Consider the following 12,611-nt stretch of genomic DNA (forward strand, 5'->3'; position numbering starts at 1 on the left):
CTGTGATATTGGCCGGCAGCTGCAGCTCCCGGAATTTCATATGCCGCACGTGCGGCTGTAAAAAACAAAAACAAAAAAGGAACCAATTATAGAGAATATTAGAAGATGAAGACTACTAAAAGTAATAAAGCAAGTAAAGGGATGATGGAGTACAGGGAATAGGAGAATTATGAGTTTCCTTTTTTGTCTTTTTAGATCCACACCTACAGCATATGGAAGTTCCCAGGCTAGGAGTCAAATCAGAGCTGTAGCTGCTGGCCACAGCCACAGCCAGAGCCATGTCAGATCCGAGCCACGTCTTCGACCTACACCACAGCCCGTGGCAATGCCAAATCCTTAACCCACTGAGCGAGGCCAGGGATTAAACTTTTGTCCTCATGGATGCTAGTCAGATTTGATTCTGCTGAGCCATGAGGGGAACTCCCCGACTAGGATTTTCAGTATGCTATTTAAGGAGGGCCTCATTGGGAAAATGACAGATGAATACACACAAGGAAATGAGGGAACAAGTCTAGAGACTATGAGGGGAAAGCCATTTTGAAAAGGGAAATGCAAGGCCAAGGACTCTAAGGCAGGCATGTGTCTAATACACACCAGAGAGGGCTGCACACAGAGACCCAGCCTTTAAGGCTTCGGGCATTTATTCTAAACTAGATGCAGTTCAGCCGGAGGGTACTGAGCAGGGGAGCAAAGTGCTCTGGACATTCCATGAAGGGCAGAGGACAGAAGGACAAAAGCAGAAGCAGAGAGAACAGTTAGGAAGTTACTAAGCCAGGTGGAGTCAATGAGGCTGCTACAGTTCCAGAGGTGTCTTGAAAGTGGAATCGACAGCATTTCCTGGTTAGACAGTCATTGTCTTCTCCCTAAAACAGTGTTTAGGTAAATCTACCTATGAAGCTTTTGGGATGATCACTACACATCAGGGGTCAGGGATGGCTTAAAAGTAAACTAGGTATCAATTTCCAAATCTAATATCAAATTGCTGATTATTAAAAAAAAATCTATGATGGTATCATGATCTTTGTTTTAAGACCATTAACTTTCAGTCTTCAAAAACAAAACAGCTGTGCAGAGGTTTATTGTTATTTAACACAAAATAAAAAAATAAGGAAATATTTTTATACATTCACATGATAGGATATTGCATTGGAATCGAAATTATATTCATGAGGGGTTTATTAAACGACTTAGGAAATGGGAGTTCCAGTGGTGGCTCAGTGGTTAATGAACCCGACTAGGGTTAGGGTTAGGGTTAGGGTTCCGACTAGGAACCATAAGGTTGCGCGTTCGATCCCTGGCCTCGCTCAGTGGTTAAGGATCTGGCACTGCCGTGGGCTGTGGTATAGGTTGCAGATGCGGCTTGGATCCCGCATTGCTGTGGCTCTGGCGTAGGCCGGCAGTGACAGCTCCGATTGGACCCCTAGCTGTGGGAGCGGCCCAAGAAATGGCAAAAAGACAATAAATAAATAAATAAATAAATAAATAAAGTCTTAGGAAAATGCTTGTGTGAAAAGAGGGTGAAAAAACAGGGGTAAAAAATTATCATCTGGAGATGGAATTAAGATGGTGGAATAGGACTGGAGCTTAACTTCTCTCCTAAAATCAACAAAATTCACAACTAAAGGCTGAGCAATCTTCAACCAAATGGACTGGAAACCTTAAAAAAGATATCCTACTCCAGAAGACAAAGAGGAGGCCACATCAAGAGGTAGGAGGGGTGATTAAGTGATACAAGCAACCCCGTACCTCCTGGGTGGGAAGCTCCACAGACTGGAAACTGGTTCACAGAGACTCACCTACAGGAGTGAGAGTTCTGAGCCCCACATCAAACTCTCTAGTGTGGGGATCTGGCACTGGGAGAAAGAGCCCCCAGAGCATCTGGCATTGAAGGCCAGTGGGGCTTGTGCACAGGAGCTCCACAGGACTGGGGGAAACAGAGACCCCATTCTTAAAAGGCACACACAGAGTTTCACGTGCACTGGGTCCCATGGCAAAGTAAAGTCTCCATAGGAATCTGGGTCAAACCTGACGGTAGTTCTTGGGAGACCTTCTGGGAAAACAGGGGTGAATGTGGCTTGTTGTGGGGGAAGGACATTGGAAGCAAAGCTCTCCAGATTATTCAATATTCAGCAGCTACCTTTCTCTGGAGGCGGCATTTTGGGAAAATCTGGCCCCATCATCAGTCAGAGCTGAGAAGCCCCAGGGCAAACAATAATCCAGGTGGAATCACAGCCCCACCCCTCAGTAAACAGGCTTCCCAAAGACCCCCCAGGCAAACAGCCACCCACCAGAGGGATTAGAATCAGCTAACAATCAACAACAAGAAAAAAACTGCAAAAAACACAAAGACGTGGAGACCAAACAACCAATGGATCACTGAAGAAATCAAAGAGGAAATTAAAAAATACCTAGAAGCAAATGACAACGAAGATACGACATTCCAAAACCTATGGGATGAAGCAAAAGCTGTTCTAGGAAGAAAGTTTATAGCAATACAAGCCCACCTCAGGAAACAAGAAAAAGCTCAAATAAACAAGTTAACTTTACATCTAAAGCAGCTCGAGAGAGAAGAACAGACAAGACCTAAAGTTAGTAGAAGGAAAGAAATCATGAAGATCAGAGCAGAAATCAATGAAATAGAAACCAAGAAAACCATAGAAAAGATCAATGAAATGAAAACCTGGTTCTTTGAAAATATCAACAAAATTGATAAACCCTTAGCCAGACTGATCAAGATAAAAAGAGAGATGACTCAAATCAATTAAATTAGAAATGAAAAAGGAGAAGTAACAATGGACATCATAGAAATACAAAGGATCATAAGAGACTACTATATGCAACTATATGCCAATAAAACAGAAAACCTAGAAGAAATGGACAGATTCTTAGAAAAATACAATCTTCTAAGACTAGACCAAGACGAAATAGAAAAGACGAATGGACCAATCACAGTCCAGGACCAGATGGCTTCACAGGCGAATTCTGTCAAACATTTAGAGAAGAGCTAACACCTCTTCTTCTGAAACTATTTCAAAAAATTGCAGAGGGAGGGATACTCCCAAACTCATTCCATGAGGCCACCATCACCCTGATACCAAAACCAGACAAAGATACCACACACAAAAAAAGAAAACTACAGGCCAATTTCACTGATGAACATCGATGCAAAAATCCTCAACAAAATACTAGCAAACTGCATCCAACAATACATTAAAAGGATTGTACATCATGATCAAGTAGGACTTATCCCAGGGATGCAAGGTTCTTCAACATCCACAAATCAATCAGTGTGATACATCACACTAACAAACTGAAGAATAAAAACCATATGATCCTCTCAATAGATGCAGAAAAAGCCTTTGACAAAATCCAACACCCATTTCTGATAAAAACCCTTCAGAAAGTGGGCATAACAGGAACTTACCTCAACATATATGACAAACCCAGAGCTGACTTCATTCTCAGTGGTGAAAAGCTGAAAGAATTCCCAGTGAGATCAGGAACAAAACAAGGATATCTGCTCTCACCACTACTATTCAACATAGTTTTTGAAGTCCTAGCCACAGCAATCAGAGAAGTAGAAGAAATAAAAGGAATCCAAATTGGAAAGGAAGAAGTAAAACTATCACTATTTGCAGATGACATGATACTATACCTAGAGAATACTAAAGATGCTACCAGAAAACTGTTAGAGCTCATCCATGAATATGGCAAAGTCGCAGGATACAAAATTAATACACAGAAATCGATGGCATTTCTATACACTAACAATGAAAGAGCAGAAAGAGAAATAGGGAAGCAATCCTGTTTACCATCACATCCAAAAGAATAAAATACCTAGGAGTAAACCTACCTAAAGAGACAAAAGACCTATACTCTGAAAACCATAAGACACTGATGAAAGAAATCCAAGATGACACCAATAGATGGAAAGATATACCATGCTCGTGGATTGGAAGAGTTAATATTATCAAAATGACTATACTACCTAAGGCAATATACAGATTCAATGCAATCCCTATCAAATTACCAAGGACATTTTTCACAGAACTTGAACAAAATATTTTAAAGTTTGTTTGGAAGCACAAAAGACCCAGGATAGCCAAAGACATCCTGAAAAAGAAAAACGGAGCTGGAGGAATCAGGCTCCCGGACTTCAGACTACACTACAAAGCAACAATCATCAAAACCGTATGGTACAGGCACAAAGAGAAATAATAGATCAGTGGAACAGGATAGAAAGCCCAGAATTAAACACATGCACCTATAGCCAACTAATCTATGACAAAGGAGGCAAGAATATACAATGGAGATAAGACAGTCTTCAATAAATGGTGCTGGGAAAATTGGGCAGCCACATGGAAAAGAATGAAATTAGAACACTCTGTAACACCATACACAAAAATAAACTCCAAATGGATTAAAGACCTAGATATAAGACCAGACACTATCAAACTCTTAGAGGAAAACATAGGCCAAACACTCTCTGACTTAAATGACAGCAGCATCTTCTCAGATCCACCTCTTAGAGTAGTGACAACAAAAACAAAAATAAACAAATAGGACCTAATCAAACTTAAATGTTTCTGCACAGCAAAGGAAACTCAAAACAAAACGAAAAGACAACCCACAGAACGGGAGAAAATCTTTGCAAAGGAGTCGACTGACAAGGGATTAATCTCCAAAATTTATAAACACCTTCTGCAACTCAATACCAAAAAAACAAACCCCATAAAAAATGGGCAGAATATCTAAACAGACAGTTCTCCAAAGAAGGCATAGAGATGGCCAAAAAATACATGAAAAGATGTTCAACATCACTCATTATTAGAGAAATGCAAATCAAAACCACTAGGAGGTACCACCTTACACCAGCCAGAATGGCCATCATCCAAGAGTCTACAAACAATAAGTGCTGGAGAGGGTGTGGAGAAAAAGGAACCCTATCACACTGTTGGTGGGATTGTAAATCGGTGCAACCACTGTGGAAAACAGTATGGAGATGCCTCAGAAAACTAAAAATAGAACTGTCATTTGATCCAGCAATCCCACTCCTGGGCATCTATCCAGAGAAAACCATGACTCACAAAGACACATGTACTCCGATGTTCATTGCAGCACTATTTTCAATAGCCAAGACATGGAAACAACCTAAATGTCCATCCTCAGAGCAGTGGATCAAGAAGATGTGGTACATGACTACAATGGAATATTACTCAGCCATTAAAAGGGGTGAAATACTGGCATTTTGAGCAACATGGATGGACCTAGAAATTATCATGCTAAATGAAGTCAGTCAGACAATGAGACACCAACATCAATGCTTCCACCGACATGTGGAACCTGAAAAAAGGACAGAATGAACTTCTCTGCAGAACAGATACTGACTCACAGACTTTTAAAAACTTATGTTCTCCAGAGGAGACAGTTTGGGGGGTGGCAGATGCGCTGGGGTTGTGGGATGGAAATCCTATAAAATTGGATCGTGATGATCATTGAACAACTACAAATGTGATAAATTCATTGAGTAATTTAAAAAAAGAAAATAAACTATCTCAATGGTGTAAATATGCCAAAAGTTATCAGTAACTACTCAAGATGATGGTTTGGGCCTTATTTATGCTTCTTTCTACTATACTTTTCAACTAGGTTAAGATGAGACAGAGTTCCCTGGTGGCCTAGTGGTTAAGGATTGAGCATTGTCACTGCTGTGGCTTGCTGGCCCAGGAACTTCCACATGCCAAGGCTGTGGCCAAAAAAAAAAAAAGAAAAGAAAAGAAAAGAAAATGATGAGACCATTTTCCTGTTATAATAATATTAAAAAAGACCCAAAAAAACTAAATGAGAAATTTATAGGGAAAAGCCCCCTTCTATGGCTGCTTTCTATTTATCCTGAGATGAGATGGGGGAGGCAATGTGGCAGGCTTATTCAGGCAGATCAGTCCTACCAAAGGGAAGTGAGGCAGCATGTTTAAGTCTCCCCAGATATGCCTTCCCAGTGTGGCTCCCAACCCTTCTCAGAAGAATTCATCCCTTCTTTCTCTCCTCTTGACACCTGACCTCTTACCTCCCCTACCACAGGCTCCACCAGGCTTTTCTCCAGGGTAGAGTTAGCTAGTCCACCATTGTGCCATGACTAATTATCATTTTTCTTCATTTGCATATGCTTTTTAAAAAGCATATTATACTTCCTGCATATTATATATCCTACAAGGATATTATAATAGCCTTAAACCCAGGGGAGACTTTGCCACAGTTTGGGCTGGATCTCTGCTCCACTTACTTGAAGGCTAACTTTGCTCTTGGGTCACTTCACTGATGAAATGACCCAGATTATAAACAGCCATGCTCACCTCCTCCTTTCATCACCTCTGTCTACAGGGACCTTTCTGATTTTATTCTCTCAAATGCACTAATTTAGTGTATTTCTAATAGCAAAGCATATGAATTAGTTGTATATACATGTCTATATATTCTATATATAATATATACATTACTGTAGTTCTACAAACATTATAACACAATAAGGCAACTTAGTAGTGTAATTACTAGGAGTTACACATTAGTAGTGTAATTTTTTTCCCTCTTCCATACACTTTCCTTCTGGAAGTAAAAGTGGAGAAGCAGAGCAGAGAGGAAAGAAGGAAGAAAAGAACAAAGAGGAAGGGGAAGGCCCACAGAGAGCATCCCAAAGTTGTAACTACTTCAGGAAAGTGGCATAAAATAAACTCTCCGAGGTGATATAAAAAACCGGGGCACTTCTAGTCCCTTTGTGCTATTCAATACCTACTAGTCCTGGGGGCTCGGAACTAAAGGGTAGGAACTCTTGATTGAGGCAAAATAAGTATTGCTATCTCTTCTGATAAACTTAATTAGTGCAGTTTGCCATATTTTTTAGCTTCCTTTTTTTCTTTTTTTTTTTTTGAACACAGTTATTACATTAAACCATGTAACTCCTTCAGCCAATGAATGGTGAGTGGAAGTAAAGGGTGTCACTTTCAAGGGCTAATTGTAAGAGACAGTGTATGATTTATCATGCTTTCCCTTTCTGTGTGCCATGGCCACATGAAAGCCCGGGTCTGAGAATAAAAGCAACCCAGAGCAGCATCCTTCTTCCTCCCCGAGAGACAGTGATGAGGAATAGAATGATGTTGTTTAAAGCTATTGCTAACTTTTAGGTTTGCTTGTTACTCAGGTGACAACCTACCCTGATAGATACTTATACTGGTTTAAGTTAAATGTAAAACATGGGCTTTCTCTAGGATTTCCAACAATTGAGATCAAGGAAATAGATTATAAACAAAGACCAACAAAATCAGAAGAAGTGTACACAACAGTACACTTATATAGCAGGCCTGAGACAGCTATTCTTAAAAAGGCCTTCTTGGAGTTCCTGTGGTGGCTCAGAGGGTTAAGAACCTGATATAACATCCGTGAAGATGTGGGTTCAATTCCTAGCCTTGCTCAGTGGGTTAAAGATCTGATATTGCCATGAGCTGCAGTGTAGCTCTCAGATGTGGGTCGGATCTGGTGTTGCTGTGGCTGTGGTGTAGGCCTCAGGTGCAATTCCAATTTGACACACCTAGCCTGGGAATTTCCACATGCTGCAGGTGTGGAGGGAAGGAGGAAGGGAGGATCTTCTTGCGAGGCTAGTCCCTGGCTCAGGTCTGGGAACTTAGATTTCACGAAGGTTCCCACCATTACCTACAATAGTGATATAATAACTCCCTGTGCTAAAACTGTGAGGTACAAACAACTTGGTTTATGCTAAATATTTGCTTTCCTTCTGAGTCTGAAATTTAGGCACATACAAGGCAAAGGGTGAGTACATGACCAGCCCTCAGAAAAAACCTAGAGTGCCAAGTCTCCAATGAGCTTCTGTCGAAGAAAACATATTATAGGTTATTGTCACAAACTGTTGCTAGGAAGTCAGGTGCAACCCAGGTGAACCACTGGGAGAGGACCCTGGGACTTAAGTCTTGTTTCCTGTAGACCTGGCTCCGTGAACCTTTTCCATCTGCTCATCTGGCTTTATGTCCTTTCATTCTAATAAGTCACAACCATGAGTATGACTAGATGATAAATCCTGTGAGTTATCCTAGCAATGCATCAAACTTAGGGGTCTTAGAGACCTCCAACTCAGTAAAAACCATGAGCAGAGCTGAAAAATAAGAAAAAAAATTTTGACTCAAAATCTTTACTGGAGTCACAGATACAGAATGTAAAATTGCTTCTTGTAAAATGTGTAAAATGACTAAAGAAATAAAGGACAGAATCACACATTTGAAGAAGAAACCAAGGAAAAACAGACATATTTGAAAAATAACCAAATGGAATCCTTAAATGTGAAAGAGTTTGAAGATATAATGGGTGATAATTTTTATTTTTGGCTGTGCCAATGGCATGCAAAAGTTCCCATGCCAGGGAATCAAACCTATGCCACAGCAGCAGTCTGGGCTGCTGAAGTGACAACACCAGAGCCCCAAACTACTCCAGATTTTTTCAGAATCAGTAAGATATGTGACTCCATAGACTTGAAAAGAAATGTGACTCCATAGACTTGAAAAGAATAATATATACCAAACAGGATTAAAAAAAAAAAAAGAAAAATCAATGACTAGCCATATTTTAGTGAAAGAGTATATGATAGAAGGTAAAGATCTTAAAAGCAGCCAAAGGAGAAAGGCAAAGGCAGATCACTTATATCAAAATCATAATCAAAAGGATAGAAGACTAACAGCAATAATGGAAACCAGGAGAAGGTACAATAATAATGCCAAAGTGCAAAGAGAAAATAATATCAGTTTAGAATTCAGACCCTGAAAAAACAATTTTTTTTTTTAAAGTAAAAACAGGGGTGAATTTAAAATATTTTCAAGGAGGAGTTCCCATTGTGGAGAAGCAGGAACCAAAATGTAGGTATGATCCCTGGCCTCACTCAGTAGGTTAAGGATCTGGTGTTGTCATGAGCTGTGGTGTAGATCACAGACTTTGGCTCAGATCTGGTGTTGCTGTGGCTGTGGTATAGGCTGGAGGATACAGCTCTGATTCAACCCCTAGCCTGGGAACCTCCATATACGGCAGGCATGGTCCTGAATAGAAAAAAAAGTTTCAAGATCTTTTTTTACTTGATCTTGTAAATAGATAATTTTACTATCAGCAGATCTTTGCTAAAAGAATTTTCAAAGCATACTTTGGAAATTTGGAAAGCATTCTAATTTTCAGGGCATATTTCAAAAAGAGAGAGGAAATCATCCCAAAAGAACAGTCTGAAATACAAGGAATATATGAAGTGGTACATATTTCTTGGATTCTAAATAAGTAGTGTTCGTATAAAGTGATTATAGCTTATAGGGTTATAATAGGGTAAAACTATCATACCATAATGCCATATAAATTGTGCTAATGTAGCTGAAATGCAGCAACATCTTTGAATTGCTTGACAAATAAGTTGAGATATTCATTTGACTTAAATCTTTGTGAAGTTAAAAAAAGCATGGTAAAATTTAAGATTAACCACTAAAACAAAATAAACAAATGAGAAATTCTAAAACTTCTAAGCCTTCAGTGGGAAGAACTATGGGATATAGAAACAAACACAAAACTAGAAAAAACAGACAAAGGAGTTCCCATCGTGGCTCAGAGGAAACAAATTCGACTAAGAACCATGAGGTTGTGGGTTCAATCCCTGGCCTCGCTCAGTGGGTTGAGGATCCAGCGTTGCCATAAGCTGTGGTGTAGGTCGCAGACATGGCTCACATCTGGCGTTACTGTGGCTGTGGTACAGGCTGGCAACTGTAGCTCCGACTGGACCCCTAGCCTGGGAACCTCCATATGTTGCAGGTGTGGCCCTAAAAATACAAAAGACAAAAGACAAAAAAAAAAATTAAAAAAAAAAAGAAAGAAAAAACAGACGAAAAAACAAAGGGAGCACAGAACAAATAGATTAAATAGAAACATAAACATGATGGTAGAAACAAATTTAATATAATCATACTGAATATTAATAGATTAAATTTTTCAGGCAAGAAAGAAATTACCAGTGATTGGATATAAGGTAAAATTCAGGTCATGTTATTTACAAGGGACATTCCTAAAAGGACACAGAAATTAAAGGATATGTATGTATGCATATGAATATATGTATATATGTGTGTGTGCAGATACACACACACACACCAGGCAACTATTTACCAAAAGAAACAATGAAAGGCCACCTTTAATTAATAAATGCATATTTAGAATCAAGAGAATCCCTATGAAATGGTAAACATTATACTTACCAGGAAGATAAAAAATTCTAAGTTTGTATGCATCTAGTGAAATAGTCTCAAGATACATAAAGCAAAAATGGACAAAATTTAGTAATCAAAAAATAATACTTTAAATACTGTCATCCTAACTTGATAGTGTAGAAAAAAAAAAAAAAGAACAATGAGACACCACAGCACATCTACTAGAGTGGCCAAATTTCTGCAACACTGACACCCAAAGCTGGCAAGAATGTGGAGCAACAGGAACTCTCATTCGCTACTGGAGAGAATGCAAAATGGTACAGCCACTTTGGAAGACAATTTGGCAGTTTCTTACAAAACTAATAACTCTTATCGTACAATCCATCAGTCATGCTCCTTGGTAATCATTCAAGGAAGTTGAAAACATATGTCCACACAAAAGCCTACATACAGGTATTTATAGCAGCTTTATTTATAATTGCCAAAATTTGGATGGACTGAATTTGAATGGATAAACTGTGGTACATCCAGACAATGGAATACCATTAGGCACTAAAACGAAATGCGCTCTTGAGCCATGCAAAGACATGGAGATGCCTGTTACTGAGTGAGATGCACATTACTAAGTGAAAGAAGACAATCTAAAAGGCTACATACTATTCACTTCCAACTCTATGAGTCTAGAAATGGAAAAACTATGGAGACAGTAAAAAGACCAGTGGTTGTCAGGGGTAGCGCGGGGTTGACTAGGTGAGATGATGCCCAGAGAATTTGGGGGGCAATGAAAATACTCTTGTAATAGTTTAATGATGGATACATGTTATTATACATTTGTCCAGACCCACAGAATGTGCACCAGCAAGAGTGAACCATAGCATATGCTATGGACTCTGGGTGATTATTACGGTGTGTCGATGTAGGTCAATAACTGTAACAAAAATAAGACTGGTGGAGGATGTTGACATGGGGGAGGCTATGCCTGTGTGGTGGGGGCAGGGGCGAAATGGGAAATCTCTGCATATTCTCAATTTTGCTATGAATCTAAAACTGTTCTAAAAATAAAGTTTTAATAAAAAAGAGTATTGAAATCTAAAGAAAATATTGGGGAAAAGAATACTATATGATAATATCTTTAAGTAATCTGACAGATTGAGACAAATTCTGGGACCACATTTGTAATTATTCATTACCAAGCAGGTCATAACAATGAGGTCATACCTATACAGCCTACATCCCACAATCCCACATTATACTCTGAATACCCCAAATAATAGATACTAGGAAGAATCAAAGGGAGAATTAAAAGAACCAAGTGTAGTTCTAAAATTCTGCATATTATAAGTGTCATAAAATAAAGATAAATGAGAGTAAGGTCTACTCTCATTTTTCCTTAACCCAATTTTTATTAATTAAGAATTCTGTTGGCTCACCAGCAATATATTTGCTTGAAGAAAACAATTCTGCAATGTTGACATTTTAGTGTCATTTTATACTATACAAAGCCTTATTTACATAGTTCTTGAGAATATATTTCGGTTTTCCACCCACTATCCCAAGTGTGAAGTGATATCAATTACATCGGATTTACAAAGGAGCGTAAAAGAGAAAACAATCTACAATTTAATACACAGCATGACATATAGTGGTTATTTTTATAGTTTTCTTTTGAGGATGATCCACTGAATTTTTCTGCCAGTGACATTTCAGAGTGAAGCTGAGTAGATTTCCACAGAGAATCAAGAGTATAATAGTCCAAAATATTTTACAGGTGATACCTGACAGTTTATGAGTAGCTGCAAATCATTTTTTCCCCCATTTTTTTCCCAAAGTCTCGGATGATGAAGAGGAATCGTGACTTTCACCACCACTATAGTGCTCATACAAAGTCTGAAATTAAAAAAAAAAAAAAAAACTTTCATAACTTTTAAAACTCAATGTTTTACCATATCAGATGAATAAAGGTAACTCCAAATATTCTAATATGATTTTTTTTTCTTTGTCTTTTTGCCTTTTCTAGGGCCGCTTCCCACGGCATATGGAGGTTCCCAGGCTAGGGGTCGAATCAGAGCTGTAGCCGCCAGCCTACACCACAGCCACAGCAACACGGGATCTGAGCCGCGTCTGCAACCTACACCACAGGTCATAGCAATGTTGGCTCCTTAACCCACCGAGGGAGGCCAGGGATTGAACCTACAACCTCATGGTTCCTAGTCAGATTTGCTAACCACTGAGCCACGACGGGAACTCCCACATATTCTAATATGTAACACATTTCTTTCCTCTCCTTATAATTAGGAAATTATTTTATACACTATTGGAGAAAATTTTAAAAATTTTAAACACCTAGCTAGGCCCTGGGAATGAGTTACCATGAAA

General features: G+C 39.0%; 1 protein-coding gene across 1 annotated transcript in view; it reads right to left on the minus strand.

The window, feature by feature from the left end:
- Positions 1-11,709: 11,709 nt before the first annotated feature.
- The window catches only part of TTK (TTK protein kinase), a 47,246-nt gene continuing 46,344 nt past the window's right edge, over positions 11,710-12,611 (minus strand). Inside the window, 1 exon segment of the mRNA XM_047763372.1 lies at positions 11,710-12,122. Coding sequence (XP_047619328.1) covers positions 12,036-12,122 — 87 coding nt within the window. The 3' untranslated portion in view covers positions 11,710-12,035.

The sequence above is a fragment of the Phacochoerus africanus genome, chromosome 2 (assembly GCF_016906955.1).
Source record: "Phacochoerus africanus isolate WHEZ1 chromosome 2, ROS_Pafr_v1, whole genome shotgun sequence".
In the NCBI taxonomy this organism is placed as follows: Eukaryota; Metazoa; Chordata; class Mammalia; order Artiodactyla; family Suidae; genus Phacochoerus; species Phacochoerus africanus.